A 26,990-nucleotide genomic window follows, 5' to 3' on the forward strand; every position below is an offset into this window, starting at 1 on the left:
AATTGAACGAATCCGAGGTCTGGGTGGCCCTGTGTCTGTGCACACATCTCCACTGGCCTGTCCCACCACTGTCCCACCTCTCTCCCGTCTCATCTTCTCTTCCTCCTTTTTGAGCTTATTTCTCTTTCTTGACCTTGCTGGCCTCCTTATTTCTCATGCACACGTTCTCCGCTTTCCTTCCTACCTCCTCCCTTTCCACCACTCTGACCGACTGTATCAGCGAATCCCTCAACAGTGTCATATCTAACTTTTTTATTCATTGCATGATTTATTTTTAGCCTGAAACAACTGCATCCTAAAAATGGAGTTCCTGATGAGACAGGGGCTGGGCCAAGCTATGCGAGGTATCTGGGGCTGGGCCGCCCAGCCTGGCCCTCAGTCTCCACTCGCGTGTGTCCTGAGCCCACGCGTACTGCTAGGCGGAGCCCAGGCGGCGGTGGACAGTCGGTCCCCGGGCCCAGGAGGGACACAGGAGAGGGACCAAATCTGCTTCTCTGCTCCCCACTTCTCTCAACCAGTCCTCCGAGAGTCTTCAAGCCGCTTCCCTGCACTCAATCTTTCTGGGGAAGTAAAAGGAGACTTTTCCCAGATGAAGAGAACACACCTGTTCATCGTGGGGCTCTACCTGCTGGCCTCCTGCCGGGCAGAAGAGGGGCTCAACTTCCCCACGTATGATGGCAAAGACCGTGTGGTCAGTCTTACTGAGAAGAACTTCAAGCAGGTTTTGAAGAAATACGACGTGCTTTGCCTCTACTACCACGAGTCCGTGTCTTCGGACAAAGTCGCGCAGAAACAGTTCCAGCTGAAGGAAATCGTGCTTGAGGTAAGCAGGGAGGCACACTGACCGCACTGGCCCAGTGACCGGGGCCTGGCCAGCGGCTGGGATGTGGGAACACGGGTGCAGAGGCTCTGTCCTGAAGGCCACCTGCATTTTAGTCTCGTTTGAATCTGAAGATACTCTTGCTGCAAAGCTGGGGTGTGTGAACAGCAAAGGGTGGGTCCCGCCTCCTAAAATGGGGACAATTAGATGTGCTGCATGATGCCTAGTTCTGATTGAAGCCTATCACATGACAGTCCCCTTGACTTTTCAAGGGCAATAGTCCCAAGCGACTAATTCTTCTGAGATGATGGTAAAACTATCATCGAAAAGCCTGGCTGAAATGCAATTCAGAGATTATTTGTGGGTTTCATTCTGGGGTGCTAACTCCCCCCTCTTGGCTCCCTGAATTTCCCCCCGCAATCCTGGAGACTCAGGAGGTATTTGACCTTGCTTCTCTTTCCATGGGTCAGATGCAGAATATCACGAAGTGACCTTTGCCTCTTGTGATTTTGGGCCAGTCTACATTGCAGAGGTGTGAAGATCGTTAGCTGCAAGTTCATTAACGGGATTTTTGTTTTGTTTTGTTTTACCTTCAGAAAGTTCTTGGTGTGAATTCAGGGCAGATGCTGAAGTCAGTTCTTATTTTATCTGCATTACATGGCCTGTTGTAAGCCTGGCACGGGGGCCCATTCTCTAATCCTTGGTGAGTGCCCCAGGGCCGATTTCCGCAGTGCCTCCTGGACAGTTTAAGATTGCTTACACCTCAGGAGCACCTGGGAATGCTAGGAACTCTAGTTGTCACCAAGATTCCTTCTCAGCCCCATGCTCAGCCCAAGCACAAACCTGGGGAAAGGATATTGGTGAATTAACAGCAACTCACGAACTAGCATATCAGAAAGCTCAACTTAATCGAATACTTTGGTAAACCAAGTGTCCATATATGAAAACATGTCCATTTGCATCCCCCAACATAGATTCTAATAAATTCCATGAAAACCGTCTCCAATATAGTAAAACATTTTTGATGACTTGAAAAGTACTTAAAAATCCTTAGTATCTCCGGAGCATCATACAAACACCTACTTTCAGAGCACTTACGTATGGTGGTGTGGTTATTACAGAGAGCTGGGGCTGACGAAATGCTAAGCATTTTAAATATATCACCACTACCGTCATATTTTTCCTCAGGCTTATCCTGGGGGTTGGAAGTGGAGATTCAGTTCCTTCTGTGGATTGCAAGCAAAGAGAAAGCAGGGACAGTTTTTAGATCTTTGTACTATATTTGGAAACATCACAGGCTGGAGGAAACGAGGACATATAGCATAGCTTAGTCCTGACATCCTCACTCATATCGTCATCTCTGTTTCAAATTGCCCTATTCAGGTATCAAGAGACATTTTTTTCTGAAAAGGTGAGTGGAGGCATAAGGATTCTACCCGATATGCTCATCACTGTCTGATAGTCTAGATCTCAAAAAGAATGCCAGTATAGGTAATGACCTCCCATTTCTGATTCCCCATTATAGTAAAGCACACACACACACACACACACACACACACACACACACACATTCTCTCAAGGATGTATCTCCCCCAAAGTAAACCTGAGAAGGGACCTTTCCCTGGGCTGCCCATCCCTTCAGACACCTTTGATCCAAGAGTGGCCGGCAGAGACTGATGGGACATAGTGATGTCCCTCAGGCTGCTAAAGCTGGGGTGGTCATCATTAGGGGGAGAAGGACGCAGAACTTAGAGTCAGGAGATCTAGATTTATATTCTGGCTTTGCCTTTCCTAGGCACATGATGCAGAGCAAGTCACCTAGTTTCTCGGAGTCTCTTTTTCTTCTCTATAAACATGGGAAAAAAACCAATCATCATACATGGGTAAGAAATAATTAAATAACAGTAATATTTATTGGATGCTTGCTGTGTACAGAGACTGTTCTAAGCACTTTGTGTACATTAGCTAGTTTAATCTGTATGGTATTTCTGTGACAGAAGCACAGTTCCTATCCTCATTTTACGTAGGGGGACACTGAGGTACAGAGAGGGTAAATTGCCCAGTGCAGGCAAAGTCTTAGCTTCTGCACTGCACTATTGCTGTAACCAAATGAGATGCTGTTTAGTTAGCTGCTGGATACCCTGTTGAGGATCCTTTCGAGTCTGCCTTAAGTAGAGTTGCTCCGCCCGTGGGCTGGGCCTGGGGAGGCCAGCTCTATCAGCAACAGGGTTGAGAGGCACCAAGCTCCCCACCACTACTCCTGTCCCTACCACGGAAGAACCTGGGGTCCCTTAGTGAGGACAGGGGAGGGGGAGTGTTTACTGGGGTGCTTGTCAGGTGCAGGCTCTTTTTCAGAGTCCAGGACAAAAATGGTTCCAGGAATGCCATGCGTAGAAAGAGAGGGATGAAGCCTCTGCATTTCCTTCCTCGTCAAAACAGTTATTTTGTCCTCTTGATTCCCTGGCCCCCAAACCTGCATTTAGGGAAATACTCTGCCAGTTTCAGGGTTGTGGCTGTTGAGGGATGAGAGAAGAGGAGCTCCTAGTGAGTATCCACAGGAAATGAGGCCTCGGCCATGGGCAGACAGCGCAGGGACAACCGGCACCTTTCCCCCAACTAATTCAGGAAGGTGGCTTCTGATGTGTCTTTATCACAATTCACTAAGACCTGGTGCTCATGAGCACATGCGGACACACATACACACGCACAAAGGAAACACAGATTTCGTGGGACGACACAATATTATTTGGGGAATGCTTGGATTTTTAACAAAATCCTTTGTCTTTTATTCTGTTCTGTTCTAGTCCATTTTGTTCTTCACTTAAAAGAATATTGATTCCAGGGTGTCTGGGTGGCTCAGTGGGTTATGCAGCTGCCTTTGGCTCTGGTCGTGATCTCAGGGTCCACTGATCGAGCCCCATGTGGGCCTCCCTGCTCAGCAGGGAACCTGCTTCTCACTCTCCTCCTCCCTTATGCTCTCTCTCTCTTTCTGTCTCAAATAAATAAATAAATAAATAAATAAATAAATAAATAAATAAAATCTTTAAAAAAATATTGATTCCAACTTGTTAAATTGATTTCATTCTACAATAGTGAGTTGTCACCTCCCAGTTGAAACACCTGAGAGATTTTTAGGGATTTGAAGCTCATAACTTGTCATGTAAGGGCCACCCCATTCTGTTAAAAACCCAAGGAAACCAGGGCCAGTTGTGCATATTTTGCCTGCCACTCTAAAGGATAGACAATGGAAAGACCCAGCAACAGCACCATCTGCAGGGTGAGGAGGTCATTCCCTGGGATTCAGGTTCTTGAAATGCTGATCAATCGCACAAAGATCTGCGACTAGCAGGTTGCACTTTTGGAGTAGCTGCTATGGATACAGGGACATGAGACACCCAGCTGGCTCATGGCCTATGATGGAAGAAGGGCAAACAAAAAGCTATAGTGCAATGGGATCATTGTAATAGTGGAACAACTTACAAGGTGCTCTGAGAAGAACAAGATCTCCTGCTCTCTGGGAGATATGTGGAAGGCATGAGGAAGAACTGGTCTGTGACAATGAGTAGAATTTAGCAGGCAATACAGAAGAGCTGGGGGGTGGGGGCACTGCAAGAGCAAGGATTCTAATAGCTCTCAAGTACTTTCCCCACCCAATTTTCCTAAAATTTGGCCATGAGGGCCTCATTCCTTTAGGATGGCGTTTTTGTCTTAGCTGAGGCCCTCTGGGAGAGGTAGTCCTTTGTAATGTTGCCCATAACTTACACCCGCATCTAACCAAGTTTGAGTTCTGTGTGAGAACAAGGTCTGATAAGGGGAAGAGGAGTTGGGAAAGAATATAAGATCACTAAAAGCTTAGGCAGAAAAAGAGAAAAAAAATAAAAAGACACTCAAGCTTGGAGGAGCACCCAAGCTCAAAACCGTTTTCCAGTCTGACTGGGTCTAACTCTGGAGGGCAGGCACCAGGGGTGATGTGCGGTACATAGTTAGGTGGATGCGTTGGGTAGAGGCTTGCTGAATGTGCAACATGTCAGATGAAATGTTGTCCTGGGGACCGTCTAGATTGCTCTGAACCAGGATGCCTGAGTGGCTCAGTGGTTGAGTGCCTGCCTTTGGCCCAGGGCGTGATCCTGGAGTCCCAGGATCGAGTCCCACATCGGGCTCCCTACATGGAGCCTACTTCTCCCTCTACCTGTGTCTCTGCCTCTCTCTCTTGTGTCTCTCATGAATAAATAAATAAAATCTTTAAAAAAAAAAAAAAAAGATTGTTCTGAACCCTTTACTTCAGAGCTGAGGCTTTGTCATGACGGGACTGGTAATCCTGACTCTTGACTGGGCATTTCATCCACGAAAGAGCACATACTCATTTAGTAATGTTAGAATACATGGAGAAGAAAAAGAAAGGAAAAAAAAAAAGAAAGAAAGAAAAAGAAAAGAAAAAAGAAAAAAAAAAGGGAAAAAAAAGAAATAGCTCCCTCAGAAAGAAACAGTTCATGTCCTGAGATTTCTCTCCCATATTTTCTGTCTATATGTAAACATACATTTCTCTCTCTCTCTCTCTCTCTCTTTTTAAAGATTTTACTTATTTATATAAGTAAAAGGCAGAGGCATAGACATAGGCAGAGGGAGAAGCAGGCTCCCTGCAGGGAGCCCAATGCAGGACTCAAACACAGGACCCCGGGATCACGCCCAGAGCCAAAGGCAGATGCTCAACCACTGAGCCACTCAAGTGCCCAAAACATACATTTTTAAAATGGATTTGTACCCTTTATACAGTTTTGTTTCCTGCTTTCTTCATTTCAGTATATCGTGAGTACTTCTGTGTCATTATAGAGTTTTTATATTCTTGACAAACATAATGTCAGCACTGGCCTGGTATTCCTTTGTATGACCATGCATATATTTTTTAAAGATTTTACTTATTTATTCATGAGAGACACAGAGAGAGAGGGAGAGAGGCAGAGACACAGGCAGAAGGAGAAGCAGGCTCCATTCAGGGAGCCCGACGTGGGACTCGATCCCGGGTCTCCAGGATCACTCCCTGGGCTGAAGGCGGTGCTAAACCGCTGAGCCACCTGGGCTGCCTGACCATGCATAATTTTGCCTATTTGGAGATTTTTGACACAATTTTCAGAGTTTTAAAAATCTTTGTTTAGACTGCCATTGTACTTTAATGAAAATTCTTTGATTTTTAAAAGCTAAATGAAATTTTTTCATAAAATTATCTGCCATTTACATTTTTTTCTCCCATGAATTATTTTTCTGTGTCTTTCCCCCATTTTTCTATTGAGGTGTCATGAAGGACCCCCATATAATGGTGTTCCATTATAAATTTTGTATACTATTTCCTTCAGCTTCGGCTGAGACAACACGCTGAGTTTTGCCACAGTGGCCAAGTTCTATTAGCATCACAGGACTCAGACCCAAGAGGAGCATCTGCCTAGTGATTTTGAGTCCTCCTTGCTCTTTGTTTCTTGCTTCTATTTCCCCCTTGAAACCACAATGTAAGCCACTGCTGCTGTCATGTGTTCTACAAAGGTTGCCAGAGAAAGTCCTCTGACATCACCAATCTCTCTTGGGTTCAAATGCTTGAGAAGTGGTGTGCTCCAACATGGGCTTCCGAATCAGATAGACTTGGGTCCAGTTCCAAGGAAGAAGTCTGTGTGTGTTCGGGCTCCTTGTTTGTAATGTGGAGACAGTGGTGGTGTGATGTCGAGGTAGCATGGCAGGAGTGTGGCTTCTGGCACATGGAAGGTCCTCCACAAATACTGGCAACTTGCAGCCCATGCTCCCCTCTCCAGTCACGATTTTAGACACCACCCAACCTAATCCAATCGCTTAACAGACTGAGGATCCAGGCCACTTTCAGAGAGCTCAGGACTGGTAACACGGTGCCATGTGGCTTATTCAGCCAGCTAAGCTCCAGAGAGCAGGCGGGACTTGCCCTTGATCACAGATTCTTGATGCCCCCCCCCCATCTCAGCTCTCCATCTGCTCTCCACCTCTGTATGTGGTACACTCAGCAATTTCGCCCACACCATTAATTAACTAGGCCCCTTCCACATTTTAGGTCACAGTGCAGTCTATCTTTGAGGGGTGCTTCCAGTTTTCTTCCGACTCCTTCTCACTTACTCTTTCTCCCCACGGAGACATATGTTGAAGTTCTCCCTCTGGATTGGAAGCCTCCCGAGGGCAACCTGAATTCAAAGCAAACTTGGTAATAGAGGAAGTGAAAAAAAACCAACAACAATGGAATCAAATTCATACGGGCAAGGACCAAAATCCTGCTTGTGAGTCAAAACCACAACTAGAAGAATGATCTAAGGGTGTGACAAGGTGGCAGAAGGGCACCTGGGTGGCAGAAGGAGTCTGAGCAGCTGTGCACAAGGACTATGACATCCATATTAGGAGTTCCTGAGCTCCCCGGAAATGGCATTCTAAATAGCTAAGCCTGGTATGGAAGCTGTTTACTTCTTCCTGTCCCCTCCTGCCTTCACACAGATCTTATCTTTCCTCTACACCACTCCATTTCCAGGAAGACAGCATTCCAGCCTGAAAAAGGAGAAAGGAAGAAGGACCAAAACTTTTTCCTAGTGAGCTTCATGCTCATATAGAAACAATGCCATGGCTACGTCAACATCTCCAGAAGGGAAGGAGAAAGGAGACATGCATGGACCTCAGTTTTAGGATCTCTGGGTATTCTGTATCGCATCTCATGTTCCAAGTTGATACTGTTAACTGTGCACATGTGTTTTGTGGGAGCAACTAAATAGGCCAAGCTATTGAATAGATGAGTGAATCAGTGAAAAGATGATAAATGAGCTGTGCTTTCCTCGTTGTGGATGGTGACAACTAGTTCAGTTGTTTAGGGTGAGCAATGTCCCTTGGATGGACAAGCAGTCCAAGCAGTCTTATAGGAATAGCCATACCATCCTGGTAGTTGCATGACCTGGTGCTCCTGTTATTTTTCAACAGACCTCAGCTAGGGTGAGAAGTCCGAGGCTGCTCCTCAGCATCTCCCTGCAGGGACCTTCTGTTCTTCCTGCTTACGGGGGTCCCACTTCCACTCACCATGTAAAAGCTACCGCCATCCACACACACAGCCTGCCTGGTGACTTTCTCCTTGGCCCTCTTAGATACTGAAAGCAGCATCATCACATAAAATTATTGGAAATGGCCTGTCTACCAGTAGGAAGACAGCTTTTCATTATGACCAATTTTCCAGTGCTGGTAAACAGATTATTTTCCAATAGTTTTTGATGGTAATTCTGGCATAGATCATTCATTGAGCCCTGTGAGGGATGGGGGAGGCTGGTTCCACCATCTGTAGCAGAATCAAGAATCAGAATCCTGATCAATGAAGGGCTCTGGGTTCTGGTGCTTTTTAAGGAAGTCTCTTGATGATGCTGTGCCCAGTCTACCAAGGTCCCTAACAGACTGAGCTCCCTTCTCTATTCTGAACTTAGTCTCCTAATCAATTTGCATATCAGTAAAATCTCTTTGGCTGGGAATGACACAATATGTTTAGACCCTGCAGTATGCTCAGTGTCATTGACATGATTCTCATGTGCACTTTCTGAGCATGGCTGCCCTCTCATATCCAATCTCAGATGAGGGAGTCATGCTCAGGAAAAGCAGACAACTGGAGTTCAGAGTGCCTGAAATTCTCTTATACTTGCTTTTTGACCCAGAGCAGGTCATGGATAGGCACCTCATTTCACTTCTCTATTAAACCAGTCTTGTAGTTTCTATCAGTGAGTTTAAAGACTTAAATGAAAACAGATGAATAAAAATTTCTTATAAAATTATTAGAAGCTGTACAAGAATCAGATATTATTTTGTTCCACTGATTACTATTTAGGAGATTAATCTATGTAGAAGGCCTAAATGAGTGCCTAAAATTTAACCAGTGCTTATCAAACGCTAATTCTCTTCACCTGTTGTTTGAAATTCAGACCACATTCTTGGCCAATTGCAATAGTTCTCAAGTTTGGCTGCATATTAGAATCAACAAATAGTTTTTTAAAATACTGGCACCTCGAGGTGCCTGGGTGGATCAGTTGGTTGAGTGTCTGACTCAGTTGTAGCTCAGGTCATGAGATGGAGGTCAGCATCGTACTTCACACTCAATGGGGAGTCTGCTTGAGATTCTCTTTCTCCCTCTTCCTCTGCCCACCCCCCTCACTCACATGTGCACTCTTCCTGTCTCTCCCTCTCTCTAAAATAAATGTTTGAAAACCAAAATACTGGTGCCTGGGTCTCCTCCTCCTGGATACTGATTTAATTGGTGATGGGGGAAGGGATGAATCCAGGTACTACAGTTTTTAAAAGCTCCAGGGGTGATTCTCCTGTGCAGCCAAGCTTGTAGACACTTGAGACTTGATGCTTAAAATACAGACCCCAGAGCAGCATCAAAGGAATCACCTGGGTGCTTGTTACATTTAAATGGGATTCTCTAAATGATTCATAGGTGTGGTGAAGTTTGCAAAGCACTGGTCTCTTGGGCTAGAGAAATTTTCTAACTGACCAGAATCATTTTGTAACTGCTTGACCTTTGGTCTGTTGACTCTCTTAAATGCTATTGGACCTGTTAGCATACCTCTGTGTTTGTTTTTTTTTTAATTTTTTTTCATACCTCTGTTTTGAAACTGCTGGGATAAATTGGTTCTGGGGCTGCAGGGATTCGGGTCTTCTCTGGGACTCAATCAAGCCTCTCAGTATTCTCCCACTGTCCCCTGTCACAGCCAGGGACTGACATTTTGGACCTTCTTAAAAGGGGATGATTGGGCCCATGGGAAGTCCTACCTTCTTGAGAGGTTTCCAGTTGTATTATGGGGTTTTCTAAGGCCAAATCAAAAAGTAATCTTTGGTCAGGGTCCAGGATTTACCCTCTGAAAGAAAAAGCCATCTATTTGGTTGCTATGTAACATTGCCCTTTTCTACAAAGAAATGACAAATCTGAGAACCCTGGAGAATATGGGATACTGAGGTGTTAACCTGTTTAACAAGAAACTGTGGGAAAGCTGCTCAGAGCAAACTAGGAAGTGTTCTATAATGTGAAACTTAGCCCTGTGACCATCCAAAGAGAAATATTCATTCTTTTATTTATTCATCACATATTCATACCTGCTTCCTTACCAGATGCAGATGAGAGGCTCCTGGGTGGCTCAGTCAGTTGAGCAGCTGACTCAGTTTTGCCTCAGGTCACAATCTCAGGGTCTTGGGGAATCAAGCCCTGCCTTGGGCTACCAGCTCAGCAGGAAGTCTGCTTAAAGATTCTTTCTCTCCCTCTCTTCCTTCTCCCTCTGCTCCTCCCCTGGTTCATGTGTTTGCTCTCTCTCTCAAATAAATCTTTCTAAAAAAAATCTTCAAAAACAAAAAAAACAAAACAAAACAAAACAAAACCAAAATGCAGACAGCATGGCCCCTGATAGCAAAGGACATATACTTTTATTAATGCTAAAAACTCATTTCCTTTAGTTCTTTCCTTAAATATCACCTTATGAACAAAGTCATTCCCCTGACTGTGTATATAGATCACTCTTTGAGCACTCATTAGATTTTTTATTATTTTTTGTATATATATTTTTTATCGGAGTTCGATTTGCCAATATATAGCATAACACCCAGTTGAGCACTCTCTTTAATCTCTTTTCCCTACTCTTTCTCCATAGCACTTGGCTGCCAGGTTGCCCATTGTCTGACACCCTTTTAGAATGTAAAATTCACACAGGCAAATGCAAAATTTTCTCTTCGTTGTTGTACGCCAGCACCTACATTAGTGTCTGGTTCATGGTAGGCACTGAGCAGTGTTTGTTGAGTGAATGTTAAATGAACAGAAGAGAAGAAGGAGAAGGGAGATAGCACTTATTATGAATTTACCATAAATCATACCAATATGCATGCTTTATATGTTATTTTACTTAATTCTTACAGCTTTTTTTCACACTACATGCAAAGAAATGATCCCAAAAGTTAAGTAGAAATTTCCCAAAGTCACAAAGCCATAAAATGGCAGAACATGAATCAGGATTTGAATTCATATCTATTTGGTTCCAAATGACATGTCCCTTCCATTACACCAAGGAACAGCTGAAAGGGATTGCTTCATGTTTGTAAGCAGTGCCAACTTACTAAGGGACAAGTGTCTTTAGTTTGTATTCTGGATTTTCACCCACACTTGAGTAACATTTAATTGTACAGTTGAACTATGTGAACCAAAATGACCAGTGTGAGTAAATGGGCTAATGCTTAACACCGAATTGGAATTTAATAAAAATCCAGCAAACACTGAATAGATGAATGGATGGGTTGGATGGATGGATGGAGAGAGAAGGAATGGCAAACAATTATAAATCTATTGCCTATATTGAAAATATATTTCTCCTTGATCTCTTTAAGGTTAAATTAATTTTAAAAAAGCGTTGAATAGAAAAGTATAAAATTTGGTTGACTGTCAGATTCAGGGAACTTTTTGTCATCCTTGTCTAATCCCACTGAAATATGGGTAAAACCAGTTGGTTTTTTTTAAATCACAGGACACTCAGTCCCAAATATATATCCAGCATGGCCAGAAACCTCTGGGCTCTGGGAGGCTGACCCGGCCTTCAGACCTATTTAGCACTGGCAAATGTCCCTACGGTTGCATTTCTAAACCCCAAGAGAGGAAGGCAAAATGAAGTTACTGGAGTCAAGTAAATCTACAGATGGAATGATGTGGGAACCGTGGGCAGAGAATAGCAACACGCAGAGGATTCAGGTATTTCTTCCAACTGTTCACTGCCCAAAAATGGCATCCTCCAAACTTGCACCTGCTGCCTTCTGTAAAATCAGATGAGGTCAGGCTTATTTTGGTTTGGCTTTGGGAATGAATCCTCTCCTGGAGCCAGTCCTCTCTCAGACGATGTATACTATGCCCACTCTGAAATTGCAGATCTCCTTAGAGTCCAAGCGCCACCCAAATATTTGATGAGAGTTTACTGTGCACTTCCCAGGAGCAGATGGTGGAGAGACAGAAGCGCTATTAGAAGATCATGAGTCTAATCATAGAATAGATTAATTCTCCTTCCACCTAGAGAATTAATAGAGATTTTATAAAATGGAAAACACACTCTTAATTGAGAAGTTTTGAGACCATTGGAACTTTCTTCCCTCACTCTAATGCTCAATTCCAAAGAGGGTATTTGGCCATCATATCCCTTCTCCCAAAGTTATAAAATGTTAAGTGGAGACCTGAGATACCATGAAAGTCACAGCTATAAAACTATTAGAAGGTAAAGCAGTAAGATTAAAAAGTCAGAAATAAAGTGTTTCAGAATCACAGGGTTTTTCTTAGAAAACAGCAGCCCCGCTCTCTTGTAGTTTGAGCATCTCTAGTTGGTGTGGAGGATTTTTGTATAATTAACTGCTCAGCCTTAGCATCTAAAGTGACTTCTTCCACCAAGAAAGCCAACCCTCCAAAAGTTCTGAGTCTGTACAATGAAGCCTCGAAGCTCCCTCTTCTATCAACTGGATGTGATTTTATCCAGATAGGCCTTTTTGGTTTGGACAGCCATGCAGGAAAGTGGCCAGCGTGCCATCTTGCAGTGTGCTGGGCTGGGCAGGCCAAAGCCGCTTCTGAGTGCCCACAAAACCTGTTCCAGGAGCGCCCGCCTGCTGCCTGGTGCCCCACGCCAGGCAGGCCTCTCCTCACCATCTGCTGTGTGCTGGGCAGGGAGGCAGACCAGGCGAGCCAACAGGTACTCCCTCACATGCTCACCTGCCCCTACTTCACACTGACACACACAGCCAATTTGGCTCACGACACCAAACGATTCTGACCACACACACCCAATTTATTTATGAAGGCAAAGAAAGCATTCCCCGGACCCAAAAGACCAAGGGAACACAACAGTAAACAGCAGCCCTCAATATTGCCTGGTAATCAGACACACACTTTGGAGTGAGACCCATCTGACTGGAGTCCTTGCACTAGTGTGTGATTGCAGGTGGGTCACTTGGCTCCTCCAGGCTTCCTTTGGAAAATAAAAACCACAATGCCTCCAGCACAGAGTTCTTACAAAGAGAAAAGAAGTGACGTGTTAAAGTGACCGGCACATGCTTGGTGCACAGTAAAGGGCCGGCTGTTCTTAAAATGACTGTGTATGTGAAAGCATGTCGCAAGCTCCAGCTCTTCCCACGTACTGGATATCCGTGGTTTGTTGTCATTAGCGGATGCTATCAACATAAATACTGATCAGACATTTCATAAAGTTCGGCCAAGCAGTAACAGGCTTCTCTTCTGCTTTTCACGGCACCCTATAGGAGCAACAAGTCCAGGAGCTCCTGGCCTCGTCATTGTTTTACGTTTAGGAAGCCTCTCCATCTGCTGAGGCACCTCCTGCCTATTTTCTTTTCTTTTTAAAGATTTTATTTATTTGAGAGACAGGGAGCACAGGTGAGGTGTGTGGAGCCTGGGATGGAGCCCCATATTGGGCTCCCTGCTCAGTGGGGAGTTGGCTTCCCCCTCTCCCTCTGCCTGCCACTCCCTCTCCTTGTGCTCTCTCTTTCTCTGTCAAACAAATACAATCTTTAAAAAAAAACAAAACTCTACTGCATTAATGCTTGTAGGATGAAAAGGAAAAAAAAAACCCTGGCCTTTCTCATTCAGCCAATTTGAACATTGCCAGATGCTACACGATAAAAGATTGTGATCGTACGTTAGAGATGGTTGTAAAGTAGTGGTTCTCGATGTGTGGGCCTGGGATCAGCAGTATCAGCATCACCAGAGATGCATTTCTTGTCATAAATGCAAATGTTTGGGTCCCATCCCAGACCTGCTGAATCAATAACTCTGAGGTAGGCCCAGAAAAATCTGTGTTCACAAGGCTTCCCTCCAGGTAATGCTGATGTGGGCTAGGGGTCAGAAGCCACTAGCTTAGTGTCATGGGGTTGCCAAAAATGAATTTTTTTTAAAGATTTTATTTATTTATTTGACAGGGTGGTGGTGGAGCACAAATAGGGGGAACAGCAGAGGGAGAGGGAGAAGCAGACTCCCTGCTGAGCAGAGAGCCTAATGTGGGGCTCAATCCCAGGACCCTGAGATCATGACCTGAGCCGAAGGCAGACGCTTAACCAACTAAACCCCTCAGGCGCCCTATCTCAAGTGAATTTAGAGGGAACAAATATTCTCTAAGTACTTGCTTCCATGCTACTTCTACAAGAATTAAATCCCACTTTTAGGTTAGAAAACTGAAATCAGAGAAGTCGTGACCTGCTCATGGTAGCAGAGCCAGGATCTGGGCCTGGGTGTTTCTGGGACCCAGGTGCAGAGAGTGGAATGTAATGGTTGAGAGCCTGGGCTCTCTAGCTACAGTGTCAGTTTGGAACCCAGCTATGTTACTTAAGCACTGTGTGGTCATAGGCAAGTTGATTGACCTCTCTATGCATCTAAACTTCTGCTTTCTGTGGGTTTTGGGAAGATTCAATGAGATAATCCACCTAAGGCACTGGAGTAGTATTTGGTGTATAATGAACACCCAATGGGTGCTATTTTTATTATTGTTGTTACACTGCTTCTCAACATGGTGGAAAGAATACATAGCCTTGGTCCTTGGGTCTCTTCCTTGGCATTGACCAAAGAGAGAGCCTAAGAGTGCCAGTGGAAACCATCAACAGCCTCCTTCTTCTCCAAAGCTCTCTTGGAGGTCACCCATTTTAGCCTCAAGAGGCCCAATATTTACTTCCATCTCATAAAATAGCTGTTCCATTCCCTTGCCCGCCTCCTGCATGGAGACATCACGTGCCAACGCCTAGCTATACATAGCCCAGGCCTCATCTGAGGGTGGCAGAAAGTGACAGGAGATTACCGGGGATAAACGTCAGCTCTCCAGTTTCAAGGGAGGACACGCAGTTGTTGAATTGCTTGACATGTAGCCAGATGGTATCAGGGACAGTGGGTGAAAACAGTGTGCTTCTTGGCTTACATGGAAAGAGCAGGATTGCAGCCAGGGTATTTTTAATGACGGCCTGAGGGACATTCACTTTGAGCAAAGATCGGTGACATTTTTTCCTCCAAGATCCCCAGTCCTTGATTTTCTTCAGAATCTTGCCCTGCTGAAGGTACCCCTCCACACACTCAGTTCCCATTAACGGAACCACTGCATGCCTTCCCCATCTTCCCTCTGACCACTGAATGTGGTACAAATGTAGGAATGCATTTGGAGGGACAAACACAGGGTCCCTGCTAATGTGCATTTGCTGTCCAGAGGCCCAGGGAGCAGTCACGCAGCCCACGGGACATGACTGCTGGTGCTGCTGGACTTTTCTCTCCCACCTTTCATGGGCAAACTTCTTGAATGAGTGATCCACACCTGCTCTAACATGTCCTTGCCACCCACTCAGCTGCTTAACTCCCAGTGCTTTGGCTTCTGGCCCAGATCTCTGAAAGGTCACTGGTGACTTACCAGTCTCACTTCACGGTGGTCCCATTGTCCGTGACTCCCTGTAATATTTGATCCAACCACCTGCTCCTTCTTGAGCTTCTCTCCTGCCGTGACTTTGGAGTCATCACACTATGTTCCTTGTCCTCCTCTGATATCTCCCCGTACTCCTCCTCCCTGCCTTCAGGGCAGGCTCCTCTTTCTACTCATGCCTCCTATGAGATGGCCAGTCTTCCAGCCTGTGGTTTTCTCACACACTGACCTCCCTGAAAATGCCACCTGCCCTTACGCCTCCACCTTTCACTTCCACTGCTCCTTTGGGACTTCACCCCCTGAGCACTAGGTTGGCACTTCCATCTCTTGGATGGACTTGGATTGCCATGGACGCGTGGCATCTAAATCCAAGCTGAGAACTTTGCCTCCAGTTCTGGCATGCCCTTCTGATATCACTGTGTCGTCCTTCACTCTGTTCCCTGGCTGGGGACCCTGGAATCATCTTGCCTCCTCCTTTTTGTGAGTTCTCCCTCATTTCTCTCTCCAAAGCCATGGAAGAGTTGCCAGTCTGACGGACTCTCTACTTGAACCATCACCTCCCACGTTACACCTCCTCCGTCCACTGCCTCCACTTCAGTCTGAGACCAGTCCTCTCCCATTCAGACAATGGCATCAGCCTCTCAACTGGTCACTTTTCCTTTCCACTCTCTTTTCTGTCTGTCTGGCCTATGCCCTCAGATCAACCTTCCTCAAACTTCAATTAGTCATACTGTTCTTCTACCCAAATACCTCGCTCAGAATCGCTCATCCTAATATTCAAATCCTTTACATTCTTTTTCTCATGTGCCTTAAATACATCACTCCATTCAGTGCCCTCAGATAAGCTCTCTTAAGCCCAAGTAAGCCAGCCTGTTCGACACCCACCCTGCATGTCTGCATCTCCCAACCTCCGCTTCTGCCATTCGTCTTCCTGAGATGCACTCAATGCTGACCTCTGCCTGTCTGTGCACTCCTCCTTGGTCCAGGTCTCTCCTCTCCCAAGCAATCTCCTCATTCATTGATTTATTTCCTTGAGAAATTAATTGTGTTTATAGTTACTGCAAGGTAGTGATGTGGTTCCAGCTCCTCTGACTTTTCAAGGAAAGCCAGAAATCTCAATTTCCATGTGAAATTGCTTAATTAAAATTTTTTACACCATGCTGTAAAGCTGCTACCTACCAGAGGCACATAGTCCCTTAAAATTATAATGTATAGACTAGTTCATGTGCAACACAGATATGAAATAGTAATATATTCAAGGTACAGAGACAAAAGAGGGGAACAATTCTACCTTTCAGGACAGGTTTTAGATCTATACAAGTAGATTTTCTTGCCAATCAGGAGTTGGACATTCATCCTATGAGTTTGGGATTTAAATTACAGCCCAAAAATATAGCAGTGTTATCACTTTTTCATTTTACAGGTGAATTTAGTAATTTAATATTTCCATCAGTTAATGTAACCAGATGACTTTAAAATCTTGTCATTTTTATTTTATGAAAATATTCAATAGAACAAATTCAGGGTTTTTTTCAGACAGGGAGGGAGAAAGACGGGGGAGGAGAGGCAGAGGGAGAGAGAGAATCATAAGCAGGCTCCTCACAACCCTGAGATCATGACCTGAGCCAAAATCAAGAGTTGGAGGCTTAAATGACTGAGCCACCCAGGTGCCCCTCAGTGAAACAATTTTTTATGGGGATATAACTGACATATAACATTGTATTAGTTACCTGAAACTAATACAATAATATGTGTGCAATAATAATATAATATAATATAATATAATATAATATAATACAATATACAATACAATATAATACAATAATAATATAATATAATAAATATATGAAATATATATAAATGTATATATATATCTCATATATATAAATGCATATATAGTGAAATGATACACCACAGTGTCACCAACACATCAATCACCATACATAGTTACTAATTTTTTTGTGTGATGAGAACCTTTAAGATCTGTTCTCTCACCACCTTTTAGACATACAATACAGTATTATTAACTATGCCCATTATGCTGTAGAGTACATCCCCGAGTTTTATATTTCTTATAGCTGGAAGTTTGTACCTTTTGACTCCGATTATTCATTTTACCCACCCCTTATAAACTCCAGCAGTCACTTAGCTGTTCTTTGTATGTATGAGTTCGGTTTTGTTTTGTTTTGTTTTAGATTCCACAACTCAAATGAGATCACACTGAGAGCAAGGAACTAATATTTTCTGAGATCCATTCCGGTCAGGTTTATATATACTAGGGAGAGCACGGGAAGAAAAACAAACATGGACATAGAGCTTAACAGATATCAAATGAGTAGGTATAGAGAGACGATTGTATAGGTCAAGGTGTTTTTACGAACTGAGAAAGGTGTAAAGGAAATTCCCAAGACGCCTTGGACAAGAGTACAAAAAGTACTTGATTCAGACAGGGGGTCAGGGAATGCCTTTTGAGAAACTGTCATTTATGTGCAGACTTCAAGGATAGTAGGAGTTGGCAAAGTATGAAGAAAAGAATCTTCTAGAATGATGGAAGGGTGGACATGGAAGTAGAGCCATTCAGTGACTTTCTGTGAATAGACCCAGGCATTCCTTGCAGACAGCTGCAGCTGCTGCCCAGCCTCGGTCTTAGGGACACTGCTGAACAAGGACACCCCATGCACAGACCTCCTGGGGCAGGAAAGAACTTGATGTTTTGAGGAACTGAAGAAGAATGTATTAGGTAAGAAGCAGAGTGGCCCCACATGAGGTTGGAGAGGCAGGCAGGCCAAACTGTGCAGGGCCCTGTTGGGCATATTAGGAATTTTAGATTTCATTCTGAGTGCATGGAAGGTAAATCCACGCTGCTTATCACAGCCCCTTGGGCTCTGCATGATTTCACCTCCCTGCCCACGAGCTCGCTCGCTCTCTACTTCTCCATAACCCTTGTTTTCTACCTTTTGTCTTTATGTACCTACCAGTTAACTTTTCATTAGCTTCGTCCTTAATGAAATCAGAGGGTCCTTGACGCTCTAACCTGCCTTACACACTTTTGTTGAGCACATACCTTGATCATAGCAGGTCCTCGATGAAAAGTTTTTGCTTTATCTACATCCTGATACATTAGGCTTTGGTCCTTTTGAATTGGCACAAGGTCTAGAATCTTATCCAGCTGTCATAATATTAAGAAAAAAAATATAACATTTATTAAGCACTTACTGCATGCCGAACACTATGTCAGCAACTTTACGTGCATTATCTCATTTAATCTTCAAAATAGCCTCATGAAATAGATATTGTTATTGTCCATATTTTATAGCAGAGCCCCAGCACTTGTGATCCTGTCAGGAATCCAGGTCTCTGACCCCAAGCATTGTATTCTTTTTTTTTTTTTTAATTTTTAAAAGATTTTATTTATTTATTCATGAGAGACACAGAGAGACAGAGACACAGGCAGAGGGAGAAGCAGGCTCCATGCAGGGAACCCGAGGTGGGACTCGATCCCAGGATCTGGGATCATGCCCTGAGCCAAAGGCAGACGCTCAACCGCTGAGCCACCCAGGCGTCCCCCAAGCATTGTATTCTTAACCACTGGGCTAAACTATTTAAAGATGGGATTCATTTATTCATTTAAAGATGAAATTTACTTTGATTCCATCATTGCAGGGTAACAGTGCTGCCATAAATACATACTCAATGCGATATAAAGAGAGAAAGGGTATACTATCTTCTTATTTACACTGACTTGTGCATATTACTTAGTATAACTTTTTTAAAATTATTATTAAGTTAGATTGTACTCAAAGGAATGATCCAGGGCCAAAGAAAATCCTAATGCTTCTGGAAAGAATGAGCATTGGACCCATGCCCAGGGCTTCATGTACCAACCAATAAGAGATAACCTCGGGGATCCCTGGGTGGCTCAGTGGTTCAGCGCCTGCCTTTTACCCAGGGTGTGATCCTGGAGTCCCGGGATCGAGTCCCGCATCAGGCTCCAGCATGGAGCCTCCTTCTCCCTCTGCCTGTGTCTCTGCCTCTCTCTCTCTGTCATGAATAAATAAATAAAATCTTCAAAAAGAAAAAAAATAGATAACCTCATTCTGTAGGACAGAGAAGGCCATCTGAGAAGTAACCAACTAACCAGATAAAACCAGTGGAGAAAGATTATAAGCCAACAGGAAAAGATTGAAGTCACATCGGAAAAGAGTATTCCAGTTTTCTAAGAATTCAGGAAATATATTGACTCTATTTTTTTTCTCTTCCTCATATTTGTGACTCTTAATCACTGTAATTAGTGATTGCCTCTTCCCACTTTGGCTCAAAAGTCCCTTGAACTTATCAAGTGCTTGGGCCAGCTGATTCATATATCCAAAGTATGCTGAATGTCTCTAAGGAGCTATACGAGAGATCAGAGGCGCAAAATGGGGTCCTTCTCCTTCGGGAGGAAAGATTGACAATACAGAAGAGGTTTATATGTGACTCTAATGACTGCAAAATAAGTAAGTGTCAGAGGGCCATGTTCCTGCCATGGACTATTGGAATTCACAGAAAGGAGGCTGGAGTGAAAGATGAGCCTGGAGCTGCTTTACAGCCAGGGGTGCCAAGGCTGGCAGCAACTGAGAGAGTGCAAAAAGACTGGGCTGCAGCACAGTGGAGAAAGTAACATTTGAGCTGGAGATTTAGGATCAGAGCAAAGGCAGAAACAAGACATAGCCAAGTTTGAGAGGCAGACAATGTCCAGCTGGCCCCATCAGCTCGGCAGAGATTCTTGATCCTGGGGGTACTGGGTCATGTCGGGACTCAGCCCAGGAGAGCCTGGGCTTTCACCACAGACATTCTCCCCCAACCCAGTCTCACTGCTCTCTCTTGGTTTGCTGCCAGCACTGGCCACCCTTGGCCCAGCCCATTAAGGGTGCATGCTAGGGCTCACGGGAGTGATGACAGAGCTCAAGTGGGCAGGCTTTGGGCCTAATCAGGGTGGGAGGCGAGAGTGACAGGACACTACAGGGATCGTGCCTGTGGGTGCCAAGAAGGAGGTCGGCAGGTCTCAGCTAGCATGGGTTTCTGGTCCATCTGTGACTGCCAGCTCTGTCCATCCATCTGTTCTTAGGACAGTGACTGGCTATGCTTAAACAGGAAACCCAATAAACAGGACTGAGCTTGCTTGAGATAGCACTTCTCACTCTGATGGGTTCAAAAGTCACATATAAATAATGATAAGGTAACTAGAGGCCGTAGCTTCCATGCCTAGGGGAGGCACACATTTGCATCTACCTAAAGCCCAACAACACATGGTGGGGTATGCCTAAGAGAGGTCAGAATTAAAATTGCTGCTTAATGCTCAGAGTTCATCTCTTATATTCTTACTATTATTAATATTTCTATCCTATGCCTAAGATAGAGAGGTCAACAGAGCCAAGCATGGGCTTGAGGGTCACAGTTGAAAAACATGATACTGTATCACTTTTGGATGAACTGACAATCATTTATAGCAGAGCTTTCCACAGTGTGGTATGTGGTATGAGATCTGCTGTGTCAGAATCATGCGGTGTGGCAGTGTGGTTATGAAAACGTACATCTCTAAACCCCAGCCCAGCTCTATTCTCTGCTTTCTGGTGCTAAGGCCCAGGAAGTCCCATTTTAACCAGTGATTTAAATGTATGCTGAAGTTTAAGAACCAATGCTAGAGGCTCATGCTGCAGGAGTAGGAAAACTTACTACTATCACAAAACCATTAGATCTCATCATCATTAATTTTGAATGATAGACAAGGGAACATATAAATAAACATTTTGATAGCACTAAATAGGGCAATCACACTTAAATATTTTAGAAATGACCTTGTCTAATGAATTGAATACAGCAGAATAGAGCCAAGTGACTTTGCAGAAAGATTGGCCTGTTCAAGTATTGCAGGAAAGCTCAAGATGAGCCATAACATAAACACTGATGATGATGTATTTCATCCTAAGCCTTCCCTAGTCTCTGTGAGAATCCAAGAAAGGAGAAAAAAAATGGCTGGAGGGGCAGGTGGTGCTGTTTGTTAACTGTTCTTCCACCCCCAGTCACCAGGGGCACTCCACAGAACAGCTTCTGTGCTTCTGATCAATATGTTAAGCCTTAAAGGAACAGAAGTGGCTAGGAGCAGAGGGAAAGAAAGGGAATGGGGAGCACGTGAGGAAGTTAAGGAGGGAAGAGTGAACAGGCAAAAAAATCCCTCAAAGAAGTTATAACAGGAAAGGAAATTCAGGGAAGAATCCATAGATACCAGGAGCAGTGAAGGGAGATATAAGAATGAAGAGAAAATTAGAGAAGCAACCACAAAAGGGGAAGTAGAGGTACTTACAGCACAAACTATAGAGCCAAGTAGATCCAGGGTCACTCCACCAAGAAAGCAAAAAATCTAAAAGAATGTGCACCAAAGAACAGGTCTACAAAATATGTGCAACAAAAACTGATAAAACTGAAAGAAGTAGACAAATTTCTAAGGTTGAGAACAAGGCATAGATGTTCACTTTATTCAATATAATGCTGAAACTTCTTGTCAGTGCGATAAGGGAACACACAAAAATGAAAGGCATACCTCTTATTTTTTTTTAGATTTTATTTATTTATTCATGAAAGACAGACAGAGAGAGAGAGAGAGAGAGAGAGAGAGGCAGAGACACAGGCAGAGGGAGAAGCAGGCTCCATGCAGGGAGCCTGACATGGGACTCCATCCTGGGTCTCCAGGATTGCACCCCGGGCTGCAGGCAGCACTAAACTGCTGCGCCACTGGGGCTACCCTAAAGGCATAACTCTTAGAATTAATAATAGTTCAGCAGGGTTTCAAAATACATGATAAACATGCACAAACCAATTGTATATCTATTTACTGGTGATAAACTGGCTTCTATTATATCCATGTGTTTATTGCCACCAAAAGTTGAAATATGATACTATTAATAATCACTCAAAACTTTTAAATAGGTAAGTAGAAACCCAACAAAACACACAGAAGATTTGTATGCTAAAACCTATGTAATGCTGATGAGAGAAGTCAAAAAAGCTCTAACTAAATAGAGAGACATACCATGTTCATGAATTTACTATATAGATATAGTAAATATGTCACTTCTTCCCAAGTTAATAAACAGATTTAAATGGGAAGATTCAATACAATTCTTGTGAAAATCCTAGAAATACTTTTTGTAATTATAGACAAGATTATTCTAAAGTTTCCATCGAAATGCAAAGGAACTAAATGGCTAAAGCAATTTTGAAAAAGAAGAATCATGTTGGGGGGGGGGTGCCTGGCTGGATCAGTCAGGGAAGCGTGCAACTCTTGATCTTGGGGTGGTGAGTTCAAGTCCCATTTTGGGTGTAGGGATTACATAAGAATAAAATCTTAAAAAAAAGAAAAAGAATCATGTGGGGAGAGGTAGTCTGCTCACCTTCTATTATATAGCTACTGCAATCAAGGCCATGGGATATTGGCAGATAGAAGAGTTCCACGTAATTATGTCAACTGATCTTTGGCAAAAGTGCAAAAGCAACTTAATGGAGGAGAGATGGACTTTTTGACAATGTTGCTGGACAAAACAACAATAACAGCAACGTTAACATAAATCTTACACTTTACCAAAATGTAGCTCAAAATGGATCAAGAACTTAAAAGTAAAAATAAAACAATAAAAATTTTAGGAAAAGAAGGGCACTTGGTTGGCTCAATCAGTTAGGCAGCCAACTCTGGATTTTGGATCAGGTCATGATTTCAGGCTCCTTGATCAGCAGGGAGTTGGCTTCAAAATTCTCTCTCCCTCTGCCCCTACTCCTGCTCTCTCTAAAATAAATCTTTTTCAAAAAAATTTTAGGAGAAAATTTCAGGATAAAGATCTAGACGTGGGAGAAGATATGTGCAATGACCTATCAGACAAAGGGCTAGTATCCAAGATCTATAAAGAGCTTATTAAACTCAACAGCAAAGATACAAACACTCCAATCATGAAATGGGCAAAAGACATGAACAGAAATTCCACCAAAGAAGACATACACATGGCCAACAAGCATATGAGAAAATGCTCCACATCCCTGGCCATCAGGGAAATACAAATCAAAACCACAATGAGATACCACCTCACACCAGTGGGAATGTGAAAATTAACAAGACAGGAAACAACAAATGTTGGAGAGGATGTGGAGAAAAGGGAACCCTCTTGCACTGTTGGTGGGAATGTGAACTGGTACAGCCCCTCTGGAAAACTGTGTGGAGGTTCCTCAAAGAGTTAAAAGTAGATCTGCCCTACAACACAGCAGTTGCACTGCTGGGGATTTACCCCAAAGATACAGATGCAGTGAAACGCCGGGACACCTGCACCCCAATGTTTATAGCAGCAATGTCCACAATAGCCAAACTGTGGAAGGAGCCTCGGTGTCCATCGAAAGATGAATGGATAAAGAAGATGTGGTCTATGTATACAATGGAATATTACTCAGCCATTAGAAACGACAAATACCCACTATTTGCTTCGACGTGGAAGGACCTGGAGGGTATTGTGCTGAGTGAAGTAAGTCAATCGGAGAAGGACAAAACGTATATGGTCTCATTCATTTGGGGAATATAAAAATTAGTGAAAGGGAACAAAGGGGAAAGGAGAGAAAATGAGTGAAAATATCAGTGAGGGTGACAAAACATGAGAGACACCTAACTCTGGGAAATGAACAAGGGGTAGTGGAAAGGGATATGGGTGGGGGGTTGCGGTGACTGGGTGATGGGCACGGGGGCGGGCACTTGGCGGGATGAGCACTGGGTGTTATGCTATATGTTGGTAAATTGAACTCCAATATAAAAAAAGGTTAAAAAATTAATTAATTAAAAAAAAAGATCTAGACATAGAGTTCCTAGACTTGACACCAAAGGCACAATCCATAAATGGAGAAGCTGTTAAATTGGACTTCATCAAAATTAAAGACTTTTCTTCTGTGGAAAACTCTATTAAGAATATAAAAAGATAAGCTACAGAGTGGGAGAAATATTCGTAAACCACATCTCTGACAAAGGTCTAATATTAAAGAGCTCTCAAAACTCAACAATCGGGCAGCCCAGGTGGCCAGGTGGTTTAGCGCCGCCTTCAGCCCAGGGCCTGATCCTGGAGACCCGGGATTGAGTCCCCCGTCGGGCTCCCTACATGGAGCCTGCTTCTCCCTCTACCTGTGTCTCTGCCTCTCTCTCTCTCTCTCTCTGTCTCTCATGAATAAATAAATAAAAACTTAAAAAAAAAAACCTCAACAATCAAAAAGCAACCCATTTAGTAAGTAAGCAAACCTGAGCAAGAATTTCATGGGAAAGGACTCTCTAGGTCAAATAAGTACATGAAAAAATGTTCAAATGTTCAGCCTCATTAGACATTAGAAAAATGCAAATTAAAATCATAATGAAATGTTACTACGCATCTATTGAAATGGCTGAAATTAAAAATAGTGACAACTCCAAATCCTGGCAAGGATGTGGGAGAACTGGATTACTCATCACTACATTGCTGGTGGGAGTGCAATAACCAGCTACTCAGGAAGACAGTTTTGCGGTTTCCTTAAACATTAAACATGCAATTACTTTATTCAGCAATCACACTCCTGAGCATGTTTCCTAGAATAATGAAAACTAACCTTCACAAAACATCTGTACATTAATGTTTGTAGGAGCTCTGTTCATGATAGTCAAAAACTTTAGGGGGGAGGGGCAAGACGGCGGAAGAGTAGGGTCTCCAAGTCACCTGTCCTCAACAAATTACCTAGAAAACCATCCAATCATCCTGAAAATCTACGAATTCGGCCTGAGATTTAAAGAGAGACCAGCTGGAACGCTACAGTGAGAAGAGTTCGCGCTTCTATCAAGGTAGGAAGACGGGGAAAAAGAAATAAAGACACAAAAGGCCTCCAAGGGGGAGGGGCCCGCGAGGAGCCGGGCTGAGGCCGGGGCGAGTGTCCCCAGGACAGGAGAGCCCCGTCCCGGAGGAGCAGGAGCTGCACCAACCTTCCCCGCGGAAAGGCCTCCCGGGGAATTGGAGCAGGATCCCCAGAAAGGCGGGGACGCCCTCGGGCTCCCTGGGACAGTAACAGAGGAACTGCGCCCCGGGAGATGCGCCGAGCTCCCTAAGGGCTGCAGCGCTCGGCGGGGCCCGGAGCAGCTCGGAGGTACTCGGGCGGCGGCTCCGCGGAGGGGGCTGCGCGGCTCCGGGAACAGCTCAGCGGCGGCGGCTCGGGCGGAGGAAGAAGCTCCGCGGAGGGGGCGGCGCGGCTCCGGGAGCAGCTCGGAGGGGCTCGGGCAGCGGCTCCGCGGTGGGGGCTGCGGGGCGGGAGCGCGAATCCAACAGTGCAGGCCCCGGAGCACAGGGCGCCGGGACACAGCCCAGGATCCGGCCTCCCCCAGGGACAGGCAGAGGCCGGGAGGGCCCAGGACAGCAAGGACGCTCCTGCCTGGAACTGAGCAGATCAGCGGCCCCGCCCCGGAGCCCCCAGGCCCTGCAGACGGAGAGCCCCGGAGCTACTGCGGGAGCTGACTCCAGGGTCCCAGAGCTGCCCCCGCCACTGTGGCTTCCTCCCGGGGCCTCACGGGGTGAACACCCCCCACTGAGCCCTGCACCAGGCAGGGGCAGAGCAGTTCCCCCAAGTGCTAACACCTGAGAATCAGCACAGCAGGCCCCTCCCCCAGAAGACCAGCGAGACGGACCAGTTCCAGGGGAAGTCAAGGGACTTAAAGTACACAGAATCGGAAGATACTCCCCCGTGGTTTTTTTTTTTGTTTGTTTGTTTGTTTTTTTTTTGTTTGTTTGTTTTTTGTTTTGTGCTTTTTTTTCTCTCTTTCTTCTTGATTTCTGATTGCTTCCCCCACCCCCCCTTTTTTTCTCTTTTTTCTCCTTTCTTTCTTTTTCTTTCTTTTTCTTCTCTTTTTCCCCTTTTTTTCTTCTTTCTCTTTTTTCTTTTTCTCTTTTCTTTCCTTCTCTCTCTTTTTCTCCTTTTCCCAATACAACTTGTTTTTGGCCACTCTGCACTGAGCAATATGACTAGAAGGAAAACCTCACCTCAAAAAAAAGAATCAGAAACAGCCCACTCTCCCACAGAGTTACAAAATATGGATTACAATTCAATGTCAGAAAGCCAATTCAGAAGCACTATTTTACAGCTACTGGTGGCTCTAGAAAAAACCATAAAGGACTCAAGAGACTTCATGACTGCAGAATTTAGATCCAATCAGGCAGAAATTAAAAATCAATTAAATGAGATGCAATCCAAGCTAGAAGTCCTAACAACGAGGGTTAACGAGGTGGAAGAACGAGTGAGTGACATAGAAGACAAAATGATGGCAAAGAGGGAAACTGAGGAAAAAAGAGACAAGCAATTAAAAGATCATGAGGATAGATTAAGGGAAATAAATGACAGCCTGAGGAAGAAAAACCTACGTTTAATTGGGGTTCCCGAGGGCGCCGAAAGGGACAGAGGGCCAGAATATGTATTTGAACAAATCCTAGCTGAAAACTTTCCTAATCTGGGAAGGAAAACAGGCATTCAGATCCAGGAAATAGAGAGATGCCCCCCTAAAATCAACAAAAACCGTTCAACACCTCGACATTTAATAGTGAAGCTTGCAAATTCCAAAGATAAGGAGAAGATCATTAAAGCAGCAAGAGAAAAAAAGTCCCTGACTTTTATGGGGAGGAATATTAGGGTAACAGCAGACCTCTCCA

At 44.3% G+C, this 26,990-nt stretch overlaps 1 protein-coding gene across 1 annotated transcript in view; it reads left to right on the top strand.

Moving 5' to 3' along the window:
* The first annotated feature begins 367 nt into the window (after positions 1 to 367).
* Positions 368 to 26,990, top strand: part of CASQ2 (calsequestrin 2) — a 71,277-nt gene continuing 44,654 nt past the window's right edge. The window contains exon 1 of the mRNA XM_041757127.1: positions 368 to 823. Within this exon, the coding sequence (XP_041613061.1) occupies positions 590 to 823 (234 nt within the window). The 5' untranslated portion in view covers positions 368 to 589. The remainder of the gene's footprint in view (positions 824 to 26,990) is intronic.

The sequence above is a fragment of the Vulpes lagopus genome, chromosome 5 (genome assembly GCF_018345385.1).
Source record: "Vulpes lagopus strain Blue_001 chromosome 5, ASM1834538v1, whole genome shotgun sequence".
In the NCBI taxonomy this organism is placed as follows: Eukaryota; Metazoa; Chordata; class Mammalia; order Carnivora; family Canidae; genus Vulpes; species Vulpes lagopus.